This window comes from Ascidia mentula, chromosome 2 (assembly GCF_947561715.1).
Source record: "Ascidia mentula chromosome 2, kaAscMent1.1, whole genome shotgun sequence".
Lineage (NCBI taxonomy): Eukaryota > Metazoa > Chordata > Ascidiacea > Phlebobranchia > Ascidiidae > Ascidia > Ascidia mentula.
The window spans coordinates 10,400,600-10,420,972 of NC_138567.1; the positions used below are offsets into that span (position 1 = coordinate 10,400,600).

Here is a 20,373-nt window from a genome sequence, read left to right on the forward strand (position 1 = left end):
CGAAAGAAAATTTTTAGGAATATTGCCCAAATTCAATATTCGACGTATGAGAATTGAGTGTGTGCTTCTTATTGGTCCTATTCGTTTGCATTTGTTGATGGCGCATTTTATTAACTGTTAATTTTCCAGTCTGCAATTGCAATGAAATATCCAGAATGAGTAACGAAGGTCTTTTACACAACAGACACAGAGCAATGCATTGTAGGGGGCTATTCGTATGACAAGAGTGACAAGGAAAAAAGGCAGACTTTGACCACAATTATTTGCTTGAGTGCCAGTGCGGAAATTTTAACACAGGCGAAATCCATAGTCAGCATATATACAAGACAAGCAAAGTGAGAAACGCGCAGACAAAATTTACTTGGTAGAAAATCAATATATGTCCTTGAAGATTCGTCGCAACCAAATAACCATGGTGAAGAATTCTGACAATGTTATTTCTCAAGAGGTACGTTAACGAAATCAGTTTAGTGGTTGGCTGCACACAGATGTTACTCGAGTTGACGGTCGGGGCGGGTTCAGGCCAGTTTCGCGATTAGTCGCGACTGCTGCAGAGGCTTTTTTGAGGGGCGGGACTAAAATATGCGGTCTGATTACGACGCTGGTTGACGCAGTAAGGTATCTTGTTGCACATATAGGCTGCATATATTCATTGGCATAGCCAATGGGTGGCACGGGGTCTACGCCTCTCACCTAACAAATCTCAGAGGTAAAGTTCCGTAAGTTGGGGCTTTTCCTTTCGATCGATGCAAATCCGTCATTTGATTTCACCAATCAAAGTTTTCGATGGGCATAGACATTGAAGTGTTCTTATCGTGTCGGAAATACTTTGACAAATTTCGGTCGGGCAAATGCTGATAAATTCTAGTTTGTTTCTGCAGCAAACAACTCCGGGATGTTACATCAAAGCAAGACATACACTGGCAGTTATGTTGTTCGCCGTTGTTTTTAACCTGCATTGCTCAAGGTCAAATCTGAGTGTCGCAATCGTTGCTATGGTAAATGCCACTAAAGAGCAGACTGTTGGCAACCAATCATACACATGTCATGCCAGGAGTTCAGGAAATTCATCCACGCCTTCTTCGGTAAGAAATACAAAATATTGAGGATTTTGTTTTAAGTATGTTCAGGTAAAAAACTAACGCGTTGACTTATATCGTGTTTGCATGCGTAGCCGATTTTCTCTAATTTTTGCGATGAATCACATTTTTTACCAGAATGGAGTGTTTTCATGGAGCTCCGCGGAACAGGGACTTTTATTGAGTGGTTATTACTACGGCTACGTGATTACAAACGTTCCTGGAGCTTGGTTAGCTCTGCGCTTTGGCTTCAGCAAAGTTGTACTTGTGGCGTGTACGCTTTCCACGGCTCTAACATTATTGACACCAATTGCTGCAAACCAGAGCTTAGGGCTCCTCTTGGCTTTACGCATTTGCCTTGGCTTGGTTCAGGTATAACCAACGTTGTAATATTATTGCTTAATAAACATATTTTTGATTTATTACCAAATTAAATTAATGTATATTTTGCAGGGACCAATTTTCCCCTCTGCATTCGGTTCATGGAAAGAATGGGCTCCGAAACAAGAGCAGTCAACTCTAATGGCAACAACGTTTTCAGCAGCAAGCGTAGGAAATTGCTTCACGCTTGCGTTTTCAGGATTGATTGCAGCCGGTCTGGGATGGGAAGGGGTGTTTTACCTCACAGGTAGTTTATGGAGAAAAGATTTTGGAGAAAAGAATGAGACGTGATAAAAACGATCAGTGAACTGGGTCGCCGTCGTTGCCAAAGTACTTTTTTGAATTTGTATTTGTGTCATGGCATGCTTGATAACTTCAGACCATCTAAAAATAACCGTGTTCCAGGTGGAATATCGGGATTCATTGTAGTGTTGTGGTTTTTCTTTGTTTACGATTCTCCTGATGACCACCCAAGAATATCAGTGGAGGAAAGACGTTACATCACAGAAAACAACAGCGGGAGAATGTCCCACACCCAGAAAGGAAACACAATTCCCTGCAACACAACCACCAGCAACGACAAAGCGACAGAAGCAAACACAGGAAATAAAATGGTGAGAAACAAAAATCAAATGTCGTTTATTGAAACCATGTCCCAGTACATTAACTTGGAAGTAGATCAAAAAATTCATGTGTCACAGAAAGTTCCTTGGATCTCAATATTCACCTCTCCTCCAATCCTTGCGATTGTTGTCAGCCACTTTTGTGTTAACTATGGTAGTTACACGTTGTTAACTATGCTGCCAACCTACATGGCCAGAGCACTTAAACTTGACATTGCATCAGTAAGTCCCATTTCATTAACTATTGTGCAAGCTCCGACGTCAATTATGTTTCACAGAGCGGGTTCCTATCAGCTCTTCCTTATATTCTGGAATGGATGTTTACAATAGGAATAGGTATGATCACTGACCTTGTGCGGCGAAGGAAATTAACTTCTACGACAGTTATACGAAAAGTCAACACAACTGTAGGAGAACTCGTACCTGCTCTTTTTGTTGTTCTAGCAGGTTACATTGGGTGTAACTCCACTGCAGCTGTTTCGTTTTTTACATTGGCTGTCGGATTTCAAGCTGCATCAGGTGCTTACAACTATTCTAAAATGTTAGTTTAAAAAAACAAATAACAATACTACCTATCAAGTCAGGGTCACTGTATCCGATTGGGGGGAAATGGCTTCGACAAGCTTTAACTAAGATGTCGCAATTTCGTCAAAATTTCAAGTTTTGATTTTCAGTTAGTGGATGTCGGGCTAATGCAGTAGACATTGCACCAGCTTATTCCGGAGTTGTGTACGCAATATCAAACACGATCTCCAACACATCTGGTTTTCTGGCACCTCTCATTGCTGGACTGATACTTGATAAAGAGGTATGTGTTGTAACACAGCGCTACCTGTAGAAATATCACGTACAGTAAGCAAACTGCCAACTTAGAAAATAATTAAAATACTCATGGTTTCTTAAATTAGGCAGGAAGCTAAAAACTCCACTGGAAAACAAAATGTCAGAGACACATTAACAATAAAATTATTTATTTGTTTTTAAACGCGCCATCTTGTAAAGGATTCTATCAAGGGGTGGCAAACGATATTTTGGATTTCTGCTGGAATCTACATGTTTGGTGCTGTTGTTTTTCTTCTACTTGGATCTGGTAAAGAACAAAAATGGGCGAAAGTCGAGGAAAACTTGAAGCAACTCAACGAAGGTAATTCAATAAAGTTTGTTTTGCTTGAAAAAAGCATCAGACGATTAGGAAAGAGCGTTGGGATATTTGCTGACATGTGTACTGTTTTTATTGGTCAGGTGAAGTCAACTCAGCATTTGAAGATAACACGCAAATTTAAATCCTATTTATGTGCCTCGTTTGCTTATGTTGTGGTTCATGAATCACCATAAATTGTGACTCACTCATGAACGGTTGCCGTGCCAACGCAGTGGACAACGCATCAGCCTATAGTGAAATCGTATTTGGACTACAAACACCTTTGCAAACATTCCGGGGTTTCTAGCGGCTTTAGCGGCTGGATTTGTGCTGGAAAAGGATGCAAGTCGAAGAACTTGTGTTCAACAATTTAATTACTTACTCGACTAAATAAATATGGATTGCAGTAATATAGTACCACGTAATGAGGCTTGTACAATGCATTGGCATTTGGAAACAAAGCAATTTTTAAAGGCTTACATTGACGGATGGCGCATGCTGTTTTGGATATCTGGAATCATTTATGCTTTCGGAGCCTTAGTGTTTGTCATCTTATGTTCGGGCAAAGCACAGGATTGGGCGGCGCGTGAAGAAACCACGCAAACGCAAGCCGAAGATAAAATGCTGTAAAGCAAACTAAACAATTAGACAATGATAGATAACTGCATTTGACGTTTGCAAACGATTGTTTTTGTTTAAGTCTCGATACGGTGTGCGATCGACAGCCTGCTAGAGGCCTTTGGTTTTTGAATTGATCCAGTTTTTTATTCTTTAATCACATTAATATGAGAATTGAGTGTGTGCTTCTTGTTGGTCCTATTCGTTTGCATTTGTTGATGGCGCATTTTATTAACTGTTAATTTTCCAGTCTGCAATTACAATGAAATATCCGGAATGATTTACGAAGTTCTCTTACCCAACAGACACAGAGCAATGCATTGCAGGGGATATTCGTATGATATGAGTGACAAGAGATAAAGGCATACTTTGACCGCAACTATTTGCTTGAGTGCCAGTGCGGAAATTTAAAGACAGGCGAAATCCATAGTCAGCATATATTCAAGACAAGCAAAGTGAGCAACGTGCAGACAAAGGAAAACACTTGATTGGAAATCAGTATTTGTCTTGGAAGATTCGTCGCAACCAAATAACCATGGTGAAGAATTCTGACAATGTTATTTCTCAAGAGGTACGTTAATGAAATCAGTTTAGTGGTTGGCTGCACACAGATAGGGTCAAGTTCAGGCCAGGTTAGCAATTAGTTTTCAAAAAATTGACCAGATTCCGGTCCGAATTTACACTTTACTGCAATTGCGTCGTAAATTTCCGTTTTTTGCACGAAAAAACTTCTGCAGAGAGAAAAGCGCAGCAGAGGCTTTCGTGTTCAGGTTCGTGTCTAAAATATACAGTCCGATCACAACGCGGGTTGACGCAGTATCTTGTTGCGCATATTGGCTGTATACATTCATTAGCTTAGCCAATGGGTGGCAGGTGGTCCACGCCCCTCACCTACCTAATCTTCAAAGGTAAATTTCCATAAGTTTGAGCATTTTCTTTAGATCGATATAAATCCATAAATTGTTTTAACCAATCAAAGTTTTAGATGGGCACGGACAATGAATGGATCTCATGGTGTCAGAGATATTTTGACACCCCCTGTTCCCATTTCGGTCGGGCAAACGCTGATAAATTTTAGTTTCTTTCTGCAGCAAACAACTCCGGGATGTTACATCAAAGCAAGACATACACTGGCAGTTATGTTGTTTGCCGTTGTTTTTAACCTGCAGTGCACGAGATCAAATGTGAGTGTCGCAATTGTTGCTATGGTAAATGCCACTAAAGAGCAGACTGTTGGCAACCAATCATACACATGTCATGCCAGGAGTTCAGGAAATGCAACCACGCCTTCTTCGGTAAGACATACAAAATATTGAGGATTTTGTTTTAAGTATGTTCAGTTAAAAAACTAACGCGTTGACTTATATCGTAGGACGTGTGTTTGCATGCGTAGCTGATTTTCTTAAATTTTTACGAAGAATTACATTTTTTTCCAGAATGGAGTGTTTTCATGGAGCTCCGCGGAACAGGGACTTTTATTGAGTAGTTATTATTATGGATACGTGATTACAAACGTTCCTGGAGCTTGGTTAGCTCTGCGCTTTGGCTTCAGCAAAGTTGTACTTGTGGCGTGTACGCTTTCCACGGCTCTAACATTATTGATACCAATTGCTGCAAACCAGAGCTTCGAGCTCCTCTTGGCTTTTCGCATTTGTCTTGGCTTGGTTCAGGTATAACCAACGTTGTGATATCCTTGTTCAACAAAGCGTATCTTTGACTTATTAGCCAATTAAATTAATGCCTATTTTGCAGGGACCAATTTTCCCCTCTGTATTCGGTTCATGGAATGAGTGGGCTCCAAAACAAGAGCAGTCAACTCTAATGGCAACAACGTTTTCAGCAGCAAGCATAGGAAGTTGCTTCACGTTCGCGTTTTCAGGATTGATTGCAGCCGGTTTGGGCTGGGAAGGGGTGTTTTACCTCACAGGTAGTTTATGGAGAAAAGATTTTGAAGAAAAAAATGAGACGTGATAAAAACGATCAGTGAACTGTATCGCCGTCGTTGCCAATGTACTTTTTTGAATTTGTATTTGTGTCATGGCATGCTTGATAACTTCAGACCATCTAAAAATAACGGTGTTTCAGGTGGAATATCGGGATTCATTGTTGTGTTGTGGTTTTTCTTTGTTTACGATTCTCCTGATGACCACCCAAGAATATCAGTGGAGGAAAGACGTTACATCCAAGAAAACAGCAGCGGGAGAATGTCCCCCAGCCAGAAAGTTAACACAATTTCTAGCAACACAACACCCAGCAACACAACCACCAGCAACGAAAAAGCGACAGCAAACACAGGAAACAAAATGGTGAGAAACAAAAATTAAATGTCGTTTATTGAAACCATGTCCCAGTACATTAACTTGGAAGTAGATCAAAAAATTCATGTGTCACAGAAAGTTCCTTGGATCTGTATATTCACCTCTCCTCCAGTCCTTGCGATTGTTGTCAGCCACTTTTGTGTTAACTATGGTGGTTACACGCTGTTGACTATGCTGCCAACCTACATGGCCAGAGCACTTAAATTTGACATTGCATCAGTAAGTCCAATTTTATTAAATATTGTGCAAGCTCCGACGTCCATTGTGTTTCACAGAGTGGGTTCCTATCAGCTCTTCCTTATATTCTGGAATGGATGTTTACAATTGGAATAGGTATGATCACTGACCTTGTGCGGCGAAGGAAATTAACTTCTACGACAGTTATACGAAAAGTCAACACAACTGTAGGAGAACTCGTACCTGCTCTTTTTGTTGTTCTAGCAGGTTACATTGGGTGTAACTCCACTGCAGCGGTTTCGTTTTTTACATTGGCTGTCGGATTTCAAGCCGCATCAGGTACGAACAACCATTTTAACACGTTAGTTTTTTTTTAAAAACAAAACAATACTACCTATCAAGTAATGGTCACCTAATCCGATCGTATTAAGTTCCGAAATGCTGATGGGTTCGATCAAGCTTTAAGTGAGAGGTCGCCATATAATCGAGAATTTCGTGTTTTGATTTTCAGTAAGTGGATGTTGGGCTAATGCAGTAGACATTGCACCAGCTTATTCGGGTGTTGTGTTCGGAATATCAAACACGATCTCCAACATATCTGGTTTTCTGGCACCTCTCATTGCTGGACTGATACTTGATAAAGAGGTATGTGTTGTAACGCAGCGCAAACTGTAGAAATATCACGTACAGTAAGCAGACTGCCAACTTAGAAAGTAATTAAAATACTCATGGTTTCTTCAATTAGGCAGGAAACTAAAAAATCCACAGGAAAATGCAAAGTCAAAGACATATAAACAATAAAATTATTTGTATGTTTTTAAACACGCCATCTTGTAAAGGATTCCATCAAGGGGTGGCAAACGATATTTTGGATTACTGCTGGAATCTACATGTTTGGCGCTGCTGTGTTTCTTCTACTTGGATCCGGTAAAGAACAAAAATGGGCGAAAGTCGAGGAAAACTTGAAGCAACTCAACGAAGGTAGTTCAATAAAATTAGTTTTGCTTGAAAAAAGCATCAGACGATTAGGAAAGAGTGTTGGGATATTGGCTGACATGTGTACTGTTTTTATTGGTCAGGTGAAGTCAACTCAGCATTTGAAGAAAACACACAGATTTAAATCCTACCTATGTGCCTTGTTTAATTAAGTCGTAGTTCATGAATCACCGCAAATCAATGCCAGGTTGACATCTCTATTGAAGTAAGAAGATGGGGGCACAGCACAACAACTGCCGACATTGTCAACGTCAACACTGGTGCCATATCAGCTTTCAACCGCTTTCTTAGTAGCGTGTCCGCAATCTTTCGCGCTTGTAGTTTTGTCCGCAAATGTAAAGGTACCATAACAACATAGCATAAATGATAAATCTGTGCGCCTCTTTTTTGATGCCCCAAGCAAGTGCTTGTTTTGCAACCAAGAAATCAGTGGATTCAAATCAAGCATCAGGATAACGCGCATTAATTTTCGGAAATTATTCTCAAACCACATATCCAAAATTTAATTTGTTTCTTTTGGTGGATCACGAGAAAATGAGTTTCACAGTGAAACGTTATGTCTTTTGAATATCAAATGTTTAAATGAATTAGATTGGAACTTTCGCTTTTAGAGAACAGTACAGGGAAGACCTTGTGGTAGAGGGTATAGTAAAGAACAGCAAGCAACTATTTCCATTAGACCGGTTATTTCCAACATCAACGTTAGAACACCTTTCAACTTAAAAAATATTAACTTTAATTCAACAAAAAACGTGCATATTTTACTTCTCAAGTTACGTAACATCGACCTATCACAATATTTCCTGACAAAAGTTAATTCCTTAAATTCGACATCTTGTCAGTGGTTGGAGGTACGCTTTCAATAGAAAAGTCATTCACAATGCAGATTTTAACCACTGTATGTTCTTAGGCGCTGTTACCAAACAAACGTCGGTGCAGCTATGTAAACACTTTCCAGCTTACTGTCACATGAATTTGGTCGTACAGGCGCGGAACGTGCAAAAGGAATTGGATTGAAAAGCAATTTATAACCTGTTGGAAGAATTATCGTCGCGTGTAGTACGGTATCATGACTAAACAGAACGACATGGTAAAGAAGAATTGTGATAATGTTACTTCCAAAGAGGTACGTTACGACTTTAGTGTATTGGAATCAGGCTGCACTTTAATGTTGACACAGTGAGGTTACTTGTTGCACAAAACAGCTACCCGCAGTAAGCAGTTTTCAGAGTTGGTTCGTGTTGCATTATCCCTTATATGCTTCGTCAAAATCTTCAACTCTTTCAATGATTTATAAATCTGGTCAGGAACTTTTTGAATGCAGGGGCGAATCCTGTAAGGGACAATTCGTCACCTCAAAACGTGTCGTAACACTAAACAAGACCTTGGTAACAGATATATGTTGTCATACAAAAGATATTCGTTTGCTACACTCGTGTGATTGCCCGGCGCATGGCTGTCTCCTTTACAAGCACCAAATGTGTCGCAATAAATTTTGAGCAGTAAGGGCCACATTCAGAGATATTTCCTGGATCCGGCGTAAATGACCCCATAGTCTTTATTTCTATCAGCCAAACATCAATATTTGGTTTGTATCTGCAGCTGGCTACAATATCTTGTCAGAGATATTTTGACATCCCATGTTCCCACTTCGGTCAGGCAAACGCTAACAAAATTTTAGTTTGTTTCTGCAGCAAACAACTCCGGGATGTTACATCAAAGCAAGATATACACTGGCAGTTATGTTGTTCGCCGCTGTTTTTAACATGTTTTCCACGAGATCAAACCTGAATATCGCAATCGTTGCCATGGTAAACTCAACCAATGGCCAGACTGTTGACAACCAGTCAGACGCGTGTCCTGTCAGGAGTTCAGGAAATGCAACCACGCCATCTTCGGTAACACGTAGCGGTTTTATTTCCATTATTTACATCATAAATCCATAATTCAAAAGAATGTTTATTCATAACGCACATACAACTGAAAAGCGAAAACTTGTATCAAACTAAGCTCAAACACACATGCTGCCATGCTCATTACGGAATTTTTTAATGTCTGTTGTGCTTTAACTAATTATCAAAGCGACATATCTGCTTCAATCGACAATCCAATTTCCAGAATGGAGTGTTTTTATGGAACTCTGCGGACCAGGGACTTTTATTGAGTAGTTATTACTACGGCTACGTGATTACAAACGTTCCTGGAGCATGGTTGTCTCAACGCTTTGGCTTCAGCAAAGTTGTACTTGTGGCGTGTGCCCTTACCACGGTCCTGACACTATTGACACCAATTGTTTCATACCAGAGCTTCGAGCTCCTCTTGGCTTTACGTATTTTTCTTGGCCTGGTTCAGGTATGACCTACGTTGTAATACCATTGTTCAACAAAACCTAGCGTAACTAATTGACTTACCATGTATTTTGCAGGGACCAATTTTACCATCTGCATTCGGTTCATGGAAAGAGTGGGCTCCGACACAAGAGCAGTCAACCCTGATTGCAACAACGTTTTCTGCAACAAGTATAGGAAATTGCTTCACGCTCGCGTTTTCAGGATTGATTGCAGCCGGTTTGGGGTGGGAAGGGGTGTTTTACCTCACAGGTAGTTACTGTAAATAGGCAGTAAAGAGTGAGAAGTGTACTGGGTCGTCATCGTTGCAGCTATTTTACGATTAATTTGTTTCATGTCATGCCTATAGTGACTGCAGACCGACCTTAATACAATTGTGTTTCAGGTGGAATATCTGGATTCACTGTCGTGTTGTGGTTTTTTTTTGTTTACGATTCTCCTGATGACCATCCAAGAATATCAGAGGAAGAAAAATGTTACATCAAAGAAAACAGCAGCGGGGGAATATCCAACACTTATAGAAGAAAACCAAACGGTAACAACAACAGTCCTAACAACCAGACCTGCAGCAATGATAATGTGACTGAACAAAAGGAAAGCAACAATTTGGTACGAAACGAACATCAATGCTGTGCATAGGACGCTTCAAAAAATGTTTCCCAGTCGTAAATACAATTGTTTCGATATTTCAGTAGTTTATGTTTGCCATTTTTAGTTACTAAAGGTTCCGTGGATCTCAATATTTACATCTCGTCCATTATGGGCGATGGTTATCAGTCACTTTTGTCTTAACTATGGATCTTACACGTTGTCAACAATGCTACCGACCTACATGAGCACAGTGCTAATGTATGACATTGCATCGGTAAGTGAAATTTTTGTTACTTTTCATGCAAGCTGGTCATGTGTCCTTCGTTGGATTTTAAGTTCCACATTTCATACGACGTCCATTGTGTTTTACAGAGCGGGTTACTTTCAGCTCTTCCTTACATTTTGGAATGGTTATTTATGATCGGAACAGGTTTAATCACTGACCTTGTGCAAAGGAGGAAATTAACATCTACGACTGTTGTACGGAAAACCAATACCACTATATCAGAACTCGTACCTGCTTTGTTTGTTGTGCTAGCAGGTTACATTGGGTGTAACTCTGCTGCAGCCGTTTCGTTTTTTACTTTGGCTGTTGGATTTCATGCTGTGTCAGGTACGATCGCTAACTACCTCGGCATAATATTATTTTAGCATGGAAAATTACCAGCAACAGTATCTAGCAAAAGTGTCGGTCACTGAATACCTTTGGCTAATTGAGATCTTTTTGCATATGGTCCGAATGATATGTGCAGCAGAGTAGGTTCGAACCTATCCCATTGATTGTTTTTGTCTGATTATGAATTTGATCAGATACAGTAGCTTTGATCAAGCTTTGACTGAGATACAGCAAAAACCTAAATAATTTTATATTTTGAATTTTTTAGTTGGTGGATGTCGAGCGAATGCAGCAGACATTGCACCAGCTTATTCGGGCATTGTGTTCTCAATATCAAACACCTTCGCCAACACACCTGGTTTCATCGCACCTCTCATAGCTGGAACGATACTTGAAATTGACGTATGTGTTTTGAAGTAGATTTTTTGGCTGACGATAACGAAAATAAAATAAATTGAAGTGATTTTGCGTAGGATACTGCAAACCGTTTACCATGTCAGCTGCTAAACATAAAGATAACACACAAATAACAAGAAAAATACTTTTTCCTTTTTATACGAGCCATCTTTTAAAGAATTCCGTCAAGGGATGGCAAACGATTTTTTGGATCTCCGCGGGAGTCCACTCGTTTGGCGCTGTTGTGTTTCTTCTACTTGGATCCGGTAAAGAACAAAAATGGGCGAAAGTCGAGGAAAACTTGAAGCAACTCAACGAAGGTAATTCAATTAAAGAATATAAATTAGAAAATAAAAAAGCGTTGTGTTTTCAGGAAATAGCGTTGGGATATTTGCTAACATTTCTATTGTTTTATCGATCAGGTGCAGTCAACTCGGCTTTTGAAGAGAACACACAATTTTAAATCCTACCTATGTGCCTTGTATGTTTATGTCGTGGTACATGATTCTTTATAAATTGACACTAGTTAACGTCAGTCAGGCACGTTTTAAATCCATTGAAGTAAACAAATGGAGGAGCAAAACAACTACTATCGACATTATTGACATTAAAACATCAGATTTCTTCTTTTTTCGTGCTTTTTGTTCTGTCCCCAAAACTTATCCTAACCCACTAGCATGAATGATGAATCTGTGGGGCATCTTTCCTTGATGCCCTAAGCAAGTGCTTTTTTTGCTTGATGGTTATTCCAAACCTGAAATCAGTAGATTCAAATCCGCAAACAGTAAAACGTGCATTAATTTTCTGAAAGTGATTACCCTGATACCTCAAAACCAGCTTTATGGTTTTTGGTGGATGCTGTGCGAGAGTTGGACAGTGAAACGTTAGTCTTTTGAATATCAAACGTTGAAATGAATTAGAATAGGACTTTCAGAGACCAGTGCACGAAGAAAGACCTCGTGGTAGAGGACAAAGTAAACAGCAGCATGCAACTTCTTTTTAGACCGGTTATTCCCAATACCAACGTTAAAAGAAACAAACGACTTAACAAATATCAACTTTAATGCAACAAAAAACAACCCTATTTTATTTCTCGAGTTATGTGATGTCGACGTATCACAATATTTCCTGACAAAACAAATCCTTGAATTCGATGTCTATTCAGTTTTGGAGGTAAGAAAAAAAGCAGATATTAACCACTATATGCTCTTAGGCGCTGTTACCAAATAAGCGCTCAGTGCAACTTGTAAACGCACACCACCTTACAGTTACATACAGTTTGACATTCGTACGAGAAACGTGCAAATATAACTTGAAAAGCAATTTATAACCTGGTGGAAGAACTATATCGTCGAGTGTAGTACTGTGTAATAACTAAACAGAACGACATGGTAAAGGAGAATTGTGATAATGTTACTTCCAAAGAGGTACGTTACGACTTTGGTATATTGGAATCAGGCTGCACATTAATGTTGACACAGTGAGGTGTCTTGATTTACATAACTACTAAAGTCAGTTCGCTGTTATTGGAGTTGGTTCGTATAGCATCACCCCTTGAAATGCTTTTTTCAGAATCTTAAAGTCTTTCAATGTTTATTGATTATTTCAGAAATATTTTGAATGCAGATGCGTATCTTTGAGGGGACAATTGGGGCAATCGTCCCCTTAAAACATGTGATAACACTGAATTAGCCTCGGTTGTGCTAAAATTGATTTTTGTTCACAATACCAGTGTAATTATCTGGGGCATGGCTGGGCCGAATAGAATTTCAAACAGTAACGCCCATACCGAGAAAACATATCTGAATTCGGCCCAGTTTGAATGACCCTGGTTCATGTTTCTGTAAGTCAAACATGCATATTTGAATTGTATCTGCAGCAGGCTACTCAAGGGTGTTACATCAAAGCAAGACATGTCCTGGCATTTATGTTGTTTGCCGCGGTTTTTAACATGTTTTCCACGAGATCAAATCTGAGTGTCGCAATTGTTGCTATGGTAAACTCAACAAATGACCAGACTGTTGACAACCAATCTGACGTGTGTCCTGCCAGGTCCTTTATTGGCGGTTTAAAACTTTCCTGAAAATCAAAAGTATTTTATCGATCCACATTCAAACAGCATTCTGTCATGCTAATTATGGGACTGTTGTTATTATGTATCTATCAAACTGACATATCTCCTTCAATCAACGATACAATATTTTTCTAGAATGGAGTGTTTTCATGGAATTCTGCGGATCAGGGACTTTTATTGAGCAGCTATTATTATGGTTACATTATCACAAACGTTCCTGGGGCATGGTTGTCTCAACGCTTTGGCTTCAGCAAAGTTGTACTTGTGGCGTGTGTCCTTACGACGGTCCTAACACTATTGACACCAATTGCTGCAAACCAGAGCTTCGGGCTCATGCTGGCTCTACGCATTTTTCTTGGCCTGGTTCAGGTATGACCTACGTTGTAATACCATTGTTCAACAAAACCTAGCGTAACTAATTGACTTACCATGTATTTTGCAGGGACCAATTTTACCATCTGCGTTCGGTTCATGGAAAGAGTGGGCTCCGACACAAGAGCAGTCAACCCTGATTGCAACAACGTTTTCTGCGACAAGTATAGGAAATTGCTTCACGCTTGCGTTTTCAGGATTGATTGCAGCCGGTCTGGGCTGGGAAGGGGTGTTTTACCTCACAGGTAGCTACCGCAGGTACCGCTGTGGTTGGAAAGAATAACAAGTGTACTGGGTCGTCGACGTTGCAGCTAGTTTTGTTCATGATCCAGCAGTTAGTTTTTCAATTTGCGTTTTGTTTCCTGTCATGCCTAGTGACTGCACACCGCGACCTTAAATCAACCGCTTTCCAGGTGGCATATCTGGATTCATCGTCGTGTTGTGGTTTTTCTTTGTTTACGATTCTCCTGATGACCATCCAAGAATATCAGAGGAAGAAAAATGTTACATCAAAGAAAACAGCAGCGGGAGAATGTCCCACACTCACAGAAGAAAAACAAGCGGTAATAACAACATCCCTAACAACCAGACCTCAAGCAATGATAATGTGACTGAACAAACGGAAATCAACAATTTGGTACGAAACGAAAATCAATGCCGTGCATACGACCCTTTCATTGTTGTCATGCAAGGTCATCTTATCAAGCGCAAATGCAATTGTTTCGCAATTTACGCATGGATTTTCAGGAGATTATCTTTAACATTTTGAGTTACAGCAGGTTCCATGGATCTCTATACTTACCTCTCCTCCAGCGTGGGCAATGTTTGGCGGGAACTTTTGTCTTAACTATGGAGCTTACACGTTGTCAACAATGCTGCCGACCTACATGAGCACAATACTCATGTTTGACATTGCATCGGTAAGTCTAATGTTTATTACCTTTCCTGCAAGGTGTTGACGTGTCTCCTTACGATGTTCGCATTTCATACGACTTGTTTTATAGAGCGGGTTACTTTCAGCTCTTCCTTACATTTTGGAATGGTTATTTATGATCGGAACAGGTTTAATCACTGACCTTGTGCAAAGGAGGAAATTAACATCTACGACTCTTGTACGGAAAGTCAACACCACTATCGCAGAACTCGTACCTGCTTTGTTTGTTGTGCTAGCAGGTTACATTGGGTGTAACTCTGCTGCAGCCGTTTCGTTTTTTACTTTGGCTGTCGGATTTCAAGCTGTAACAGGTACGAACGCAAACTATCGGAGCAAAGTATAACTTAAGCATGCAAACAGCAAGCAACAGTATCGAGTGAAAGTGTCTGTCACTTTAACGTACGAGGCCTTTTTTCCCTTTGGTTAGCAAAACATGCTGGACACTGTAGGTTCATATTACATTGCTTGTTTTCGCATTTCGTTCTGAATTGTTGAGAAACAGTGGCTTTGATCAAGCTTTAACAGAGATGATGCCATTTCATGAGCAATATTGTATTTTAAAATGTTTAGTTGGTGGATGTCGAGCGAATGCAGCAGACATTGCACCAGCTTATTCGGGCATTGTGTTCGGAATATCAAACACCTTTGCCAACACACCTGGTTTACTTGCACCTCTCATTGCCGGAATGATACTTGATAACGACGTATGTTTTGTGAAGTAGAATTTCCAATGGATGCCTACTGACTATGTCAGCTAGTATATGTAAAGATAATACACATATAAAGAATAAAATTACTACTTTATTTTTGATTTGTTTCAGGCTTCCATCACGGGGTGGCAAACGATTTTTTGGATAACTGCAGGGGTCCGGTCGTTTGGTGCTGTTGTGTATCTTCTACTTGGATCCGGTAAAGAACAAAAATGGGCGAAAATTCAGGAAAATTTGAAGCAACTCAACGAAGGTAATTCAATTCAAGAATATAAATTAGTATATAAAAAAGCGTTGTTTTTCAGGAAATAGCGTTGGGATATTTGCTAACATTTCTATTGTTTTATTGATCAGGTGCAGTCAACTCGGCTTTTGAAGAGAACACACAATTTTAAATCCTACCTATGTGCCTTGTATGTTTATGTCGTGGTACATGATTCTTTATAAATTGACACTATAGTTAACGTCAGTCAGGCACGTTTTAAATCCATTGAAGTAAACAAATGGAGGAGCAAAACAACTACTATCGACATTATCAACATCAAAATACCAGATTTATCTTTTTTCGTGCTTTTCGTTCTATCCCCGAAACTTACCCTAACCCACTAGCATGAATGATGAATCTGTGGGGCACCTTTCCTTGATGCCTTAAGCAAGTGCTTTTTTTGCTTGATGGTTATTCCAAACCTGAAATCAGTAGATTCAAATCCGCAAACAGTAAAACGTGCATTAATTTTCTGAAAGTGATTACCCTAATACCTCAAAACCAGCTTTGTGGTTTTTGGTGGATGCCGTGCGAGAGTTGGACAGTGAAACGTTAGTCTTTTGAATATCAAACGTTGAAATGAATTAGAATTGGACTCTCTGAGACCAGTGCACGAAGAAAGACCTCGTGGTAGAGGACAAAGTAAACAGCAGCATGCAACTTCTTTTTAGACCCGTTATTCCCAATACCAACGTTAAAAGAAACAAACGACTCAACAAATATTAACTTTAATGCAATAAAAAACGAACCTATTTTATTTCTCGAGTTATGTGATGTCGACGTATCACTATATTTCCTGACAAAACAAATCCTTGAATTCGATGTCTATTCAGTTTTGGAGGTAAGAAAAAAAGCAGATATTAACCACTATATGCTCTTAGGCGCTGTTACCAAATAAGCGCTCAGTGCAACTTGTAAACGCACACCACCTTACAGTTACATACAGTTTGACATTCGTACGAGAAACGTGCAAATATAACTTGAAAAGCAATTTATAACCTGGTGGAAGAACTATATCGTCGAGTGTAGTACTGTGTAATAACTAAACAGAACGACATGGTAAAGGAGAATTGTGATAATGTTACTTCCAAAGAGGTACGTTACGACTTTGGTATATTGGAATCAGGCTGCACATTAATGTTGACACAGTGAGGTGTCTTGATTTACGTAACTACTAAAGTCAGTTCGCTGTTATTGGAGTTGGTTCGTATAGCATCACCCCTTGAAATGCTTTTTTCAGAATCTTAAGGTCTTTCAATGTTTATTAATTATTTCAGAAACATTTTGAATGCAGATGCGTATCTTTGAGGGGACAATTGGGGCAATCGTCCCCTTAAAACATGTGATAACACTGAATTAGCCTCGGTTGTGCTAAAATTGATTTTTGTTCACAATACCAGTGTAATTATCTGGGGCATGGCTGGGCCGAATAGAATTTCAAACAGTAACGCCCATACCGAGAAAACATATCTGAATTCGGCCCAGTTTGAATGACCCTGGTTCATGTTTCTGTAAGTCAAACATGCATATTTGAATTGTATCTGCAGCAGGCTACTCAAGGGTGTTACATCAAAGCAAGACATGTCCTGGCATTTATGTTGTTTGCCGCGGTTTTTAACATGTTTTCCACGAGATCAAATCTGAGTGTCGCAATTGTTGCTATGGTAAACTCAACAAATGACCAGACTGTTGACAACCAATCTGACGTGTGTCCTGCCAGGAATTCAGGGAATGCAACTTCGGTAACACATTAACGAAAATAAAAAAAAAAATTCGGACATTTTTTGAAAGAACTGTCATTCTGACTTATATCCTTTATTGGCGGTTTAAAACTTTCCTGAAAATCAAAAGTATTTTATCGATCCACATTCAAACAGCATTCTGCCATGCTAATTATGGGAGTGTTGTTATTATGTATCTATCAAACTGACATATCTCCTTCAATCAACGATACAATTTTTTTCTAGAATGGAGTGTTTTTATGGAATTCTGCGGATCAGGGACTTTTATTGAGCAGCTATTATTATGGTTACATTATCACAAACGTTCCTGGGGCATGGTTGTCTCAACGCTTTGGCTTCAGCAAAGTTGTACTTGTGGCGTGTGTCCTTACGACGGTCCTAACACTATTGACACCAATTGCTGCAAACCAGAGCTTCGGGCTCATGTTGGCTTTACGCATTTTTCTTGGCCTGGTTCAGGTATAACCAACGTTGTGATATCATTGTTCAACAAAACCTATATTTTAATTATCAAGCCAATTGACTTACCATGTATGTCACAGGGACCAATTTTGCCATCTGCATTCGGTTCATGGAAAGAGTGGGCTCCGACACAAGAGCAGTCAACCCTGATTGCAACAACGTTTTCAGCGACAAGTATAGGAAATTGCTTCACGCTTGCGTTTTCAGGATTGATTGCAGCCGGTTTGGGGTGGGAAGGGGTGTTTTACCTTACAGGTAGCTAACTCTATGGTTGGGAAGAATAAGAAGTGTACTGGGCCGTCGACGTTGCAGCTATTGTTGTGCATGATCCAGCCTTTAGTTTTCTCAATTTGCGATTTCTTTTATGTCATGCCTAGTGACTGCAGACCGGAACCTTAAATCAACCGCTTTCCAGGTGGAATATCTGGATTCATTGTCGTGTTGTGGTTTTTCTTTGTTTACGATTCTCCTGATGACCACCCAAGAATATCAGAGGAGGAAAAATGTTACATCAAAGAAAACAGCAGCGGGGGAATATCCAACACTTATAGAAGAAAAACAAACGGTAACAACAACATCCCTAACAACCAGACCTCCAGCAATGATGATGTGACTGAACAAACGGAAATCAACAATTTGGTACGAAACGAACATCAATGCCGTGCATACGACCCTTTCATTGTTCTCATGCAAGGTCATATTATCAAGCGCAAATGCAATTGTTTCGCAATTTAATGCGTGGATTTTCAGGAGATTATCTTTAACATTTTGAGTTACAGAAGGTTCCATGGATCTCTATACTTACCTCTCCTCCAGTATGGGCAATGGTTGGCGGGAACGTTTGTCTTAACTATGGAGCTTACACGTTGTCAACAATGCTGCCAACCTACATGAGCACAATACTCATGTTTGACATTGCATCGGTAAGTCTAATGTTTATTACCTTTCCTGCAAGGTGTTGACGTGTCTCCTTACGATGTTCGCTAAGTTTCGCATTTCATACGAATTGTTTTATAGAGCGGGTTACTTTCAGCTCTTCCTTACATTTTGGAATGGTTATTTATGATCGGAACAGGTTTAATCACTGACCTTGTGCAAAGGAGGAAATTAACATCTACTACTCTTGTACGGAAAGTCAACACCACTATCGCAGAACTCGTACCTGCTTTGTTTGTTGTGCTAGCAGGTTACATTGGGTGTAACTCTGCTGCAGCCGTTTCGTTTTTTACTTTGGCTGTCGGATTTCAAGCTGTAACAGGTACGAACGCAAACTATCGGAGCAAAGTATAACTTAAGCATGCAAACAGCAAGCAACAGTATCGAGTGAAAGTGTCTGTCACTTTAACGTACGAGGCTTTTTTTCCCTTTGGTTAGCAAAACATGCTGGACACTGTAGGTTCATATTACATTGCTTGTTTTCGCATTTCGTTCTGAATTGTTGAGAAACAGTGGCTTTGATCAAGCTTTAACAGAGATGATGCCATTTCATAAACAATTTTGTATTTTAAAATTTTTAGTTGGTGGATGTCGAGCGAATGCAGCAGACATTGCACCAGCTTATTCTGGCGTTGTGTTCGGAATATCAAACGCCATCGCCAACACACCTGGTTTACTGGCACCTCTCATTGCCGGAATGATACTTGATAATGACGTATGTTTTGTGAAGTAGAATTTCCAATGGATACCTACTTATTATGTCAGCTAGTATATGTAAAGATAATACACATATAAACAATAAAATTACTACTTTATTTTTAATTTGTTTCAGGCTTCCATCACGGGGTGGCAAACGATTTTTTGGATTACTGCAGGGGTCCACTCCTTTGGTGCTGTTGTGTTTCTTCTACTTGGATCCGGTAAAGAACAAAAATGGGCGAAAATTCAGGAAAATTTGGAGCAACTCAACGAAGGCAATTTAATTCAATAATATGAAAATAATATATGAAAGATAATGGTGTGTTTAGGAAGGGGTCTTGGGATTTTGCTAACATGTGTATTGTTTTTTATCGATCAGGTGTCGTCAACTCCGCATTTGAAGAAAACACACAACTCTGAATCATATAGTCAAGTGCCTTGTTTATTTTTGTCGTAATCACAATAAACTTCGGCACGTACAGCAACGTTGGTCAAGTTCGAACGAGGTAAATGCAATGCTGTATACCTTTAATGGAAGATATAGCAGATAAATTAACAGATGTTTTGGGTCTTACTATCAGGACATTAACGTTAGTATCTGTGAATTCCAAATCTTAACAACTTAACAACACCATGTGCCTTTCGAAGAGTATTTAACACATTTTTCTTTCATGGTAGGCATATGTCAAACACATGCATTGGACAAAAGCACTAAACGTAAAGTCCTGGTGGTATGTGTACTAAACATTGAAAAGAAAAGCAAAGTGAGTATTATGTTAAGAGAAGAATACAAGGAGACTAAAGTGCATGCATTTATGTCAGTTCAGAAGGCAACATGAAACAATCATAATTATTTATAGCACGAGTATTAGAAAACCACACATAAGCGTTTTTA

At 39.6% G+C, this 20,373-nt stretch overlaps 4 protein-coding genes and 1 pseudogene across 4 annotated transcripts; all 5 read left to right on the forward strand.

The window, feature by feature from the left end:
• The first annotated feature begins 334 nt into the window (after nucleotides 1–334).
• LOC145890377 (sialin-like) lies at nucleotides 335–4,092 on the forward strand. The gene is made up of 10 exons (XM_082981368.1): nucleotides 335–448; nucleotides 882–1,085; nucleotides 1,218–1,451; nucleotides 1,533–1,707; nucleotides 1,866–2,074; nucleotides 2,162–2,305; nucleotides 2,362–2,602; nucleotides 2,758–2,891; nucleotides 3,086–3,227; nucleotides 3,326–4,092. Exons 1-10 carry the CDS (start codon nucleotides 380–382, stop codon nucleotides 3,364–3,366), a joined length of 1,593 nt encoding a protein of 530 aa, XP_082837494.1. The 5' UTR covers nucleotides 335–379; the 3' UTR covers nucleotides 3,367–4,092.
• A 205-nt stretch (nucleotides 4,093–4,297) lies between these two features.
• Nucleotides 4,298–7,561, forward strand: LOC145890380 (sialin-like). Its single transcript, XM_082981374.1, has 10 exons — nucleotides 4,298–4,413; nucleotides 4,934–5,137; nucleotides 5,279–5,512; nucleotides 5,595–5,769; nucleotides 5,928–6,064; nucleotides 6,194–6,379; nucleotides 6,436–6,676; nucleotides 6,849–6,982; nucleotides 7,177–7,318; nucleotides 7,417–7,561. Exons 1-10 carry the CDS (start codon nucleotides 4,378–4,380, stop codon nucleotides 7,455–7,457), a joined length of 1,530 nt encoding a protein of 509 aa, XP_082837500.1. The 5' UTR covers nucleotides 4,298–4,377; the 3' UTR covers nucleotides 7,458–7,561.
• Nucleotides 7,562–8,402: 841 nt separating this feature from the next.
• On the forward strand, nucleotides 8,403–11,747 carry LOC145890068 (sialin-like). Its single transcript, XM_082981108.1, has 10 exons — nucleotides 8,403–8,459; nucleotides 9,028–9,231; nucleotides 9,452–9,685; nucleotides 9,759–9,933; nucleotides 10,067–10,208; nucleotides 10,399–10,546; nucleotides 10,645–10,885; nucleotides 11,157–11,290; nucleotides 11,463–11,604; nucleotides 11,707–11,747. The coding sequence occupies exons 1-10, from the start codon at nucleotides 8,403–8,405 to the stop codon at nucleotides 11,745–11,747; spliced, it is 1,518 nt and encodes a 505-aa protein (XP_082837234.1).
• A 925-nt stretch (nucleotides 11,748–12,672) lies between these two features.
• On the forward strand, nucleotides 12,673–15,769 carry LOC145890069 (sialin-like; annotated as a pseudogene).
• A 926-nt stretch (nucleotides 15,770–16,695) lies between these two features.
• On the forward strand, nucleotides 16,696–20,317 carry LOC145890070 (sialin-like). The gene is made up of 10 exons (XM_082981109.1): nucleotides 16,696–16,734; nucleotides 17,187–17,381; nucleotides 17,607–17,840; nucleotides 17,924–18,098; nucleotides 18,259–18,482; nucleotides 18,626–18,766; nucleotides 18,861–19,101; nucleotides 19,361–19,494; nucleotides 19,612–19,753; nucleotides 20,157–20,317. Exons 1-10 carry the CDS (start codon nucleotides 16,696–16,698, stop codon nucleotides 20,315–20,317), a joined length of 1,686 nt encoding a protein of 561 aa, XP_082837235.1.
• The last annotated feature ends 56 nt before the right edge of the window (nucleotides 20,318–20,373 follow it).

What these genes read in the sequence shown, in the direction of transcription:
- LOC145890377 (XM_082981368.1), top strand. Translation starts at nt 380, where the DNA reads ATGTCCTTGAAGATTCGTCGCAACCAAATAACCATGGTGAAGAATTCT. An exon ending in AGGGGTGTTTTACCTCACAG is followed by an intron (nt 1,708 to 1,865) that starts GTAGTTTATGGA and finishes ACCGTGTTCCAG; the next exon opens with GTGGAATATCGGGATTCATT. An exon ending in TTAAACTTGACATTGCATCA is followed by an intron (nt 2,306 to 2,361) that starts GTAAGTCCCATT and finishes TATGTTTCACAG; the next exon opens with AGCGGGTTCCTATCAGCTCT.
- LOC145890380 (XM_082981374.1), top strand. Translation starts at nt 4,378, where the DNA reads ATGGTGAAGAATTCTGACAATGTTATTTCTCAAGAG. An exon ending in ACAATGTTATTTCTCAAGAG is followed by an intron (nt 4,414 to 4,933) that starts GTACGTTAATGA and finishes TTCTTTCTGCAG; the next exon opens with CAAACAACTCCGGGATGTTA. An exon ending in TTAAATTTGACATTGCATCA is followed by an intron (nt 6,380 to 6,435) that starts GTAAGTCCAATT and finishes TGTGTTTCACAG; the next exon opens with AGTGGGTTCCTATCAGCTCT.
- LOC145890068 (XM_082981108.1), top strand. Translation starts at nt 8,403, where the DNA reads ATGACTAAACAGAACGACATGGTAAAGAAGAATTGTGATAATGTTACT. An exon ending in TTTTTCTTGGCCTGGTTCAG is followed by an intron (nt 9,686 to 9,758) that starts GTATGACCTACG and finishes TGTATTTTGCAG; the next exon opens with GGACCAATTTTACCATCTGC. An exon ending in AGGGGTGTTTTACCTCACAG is followed by an intron (nt 9,934 to 10,066) that starts GTAGTTACTGTA and finishes ATTGTGTTTCAG; the next exon opens with GTGGAATATCTGGATTCACT.
- LOC145890070 (XM_082981109.1), top strand. Translation starts at nt 16,696, where the DNA reads ATGGTAAAGGAGAATTGTGATAATGTTACTTCCAAAGAG. An exon ending in AGGGGTGTTTTACCTTACAG is followed by an intron (nt 18,099 to 18,258) that starts GTAGCTAACTCT and finishes ACCGCTTTCCAG; the next exon opens with GTGGAATATCTGGATTCATT. An exon ending in TCATGTTTGACATTGCATCG is followed by an intron (nt 18,767 to 18,860) that starts GTAAGTCTAATG and finishes ATTGTTTTATAG; the next exon opens with AGCGGGTTACTTTCAGCTCT.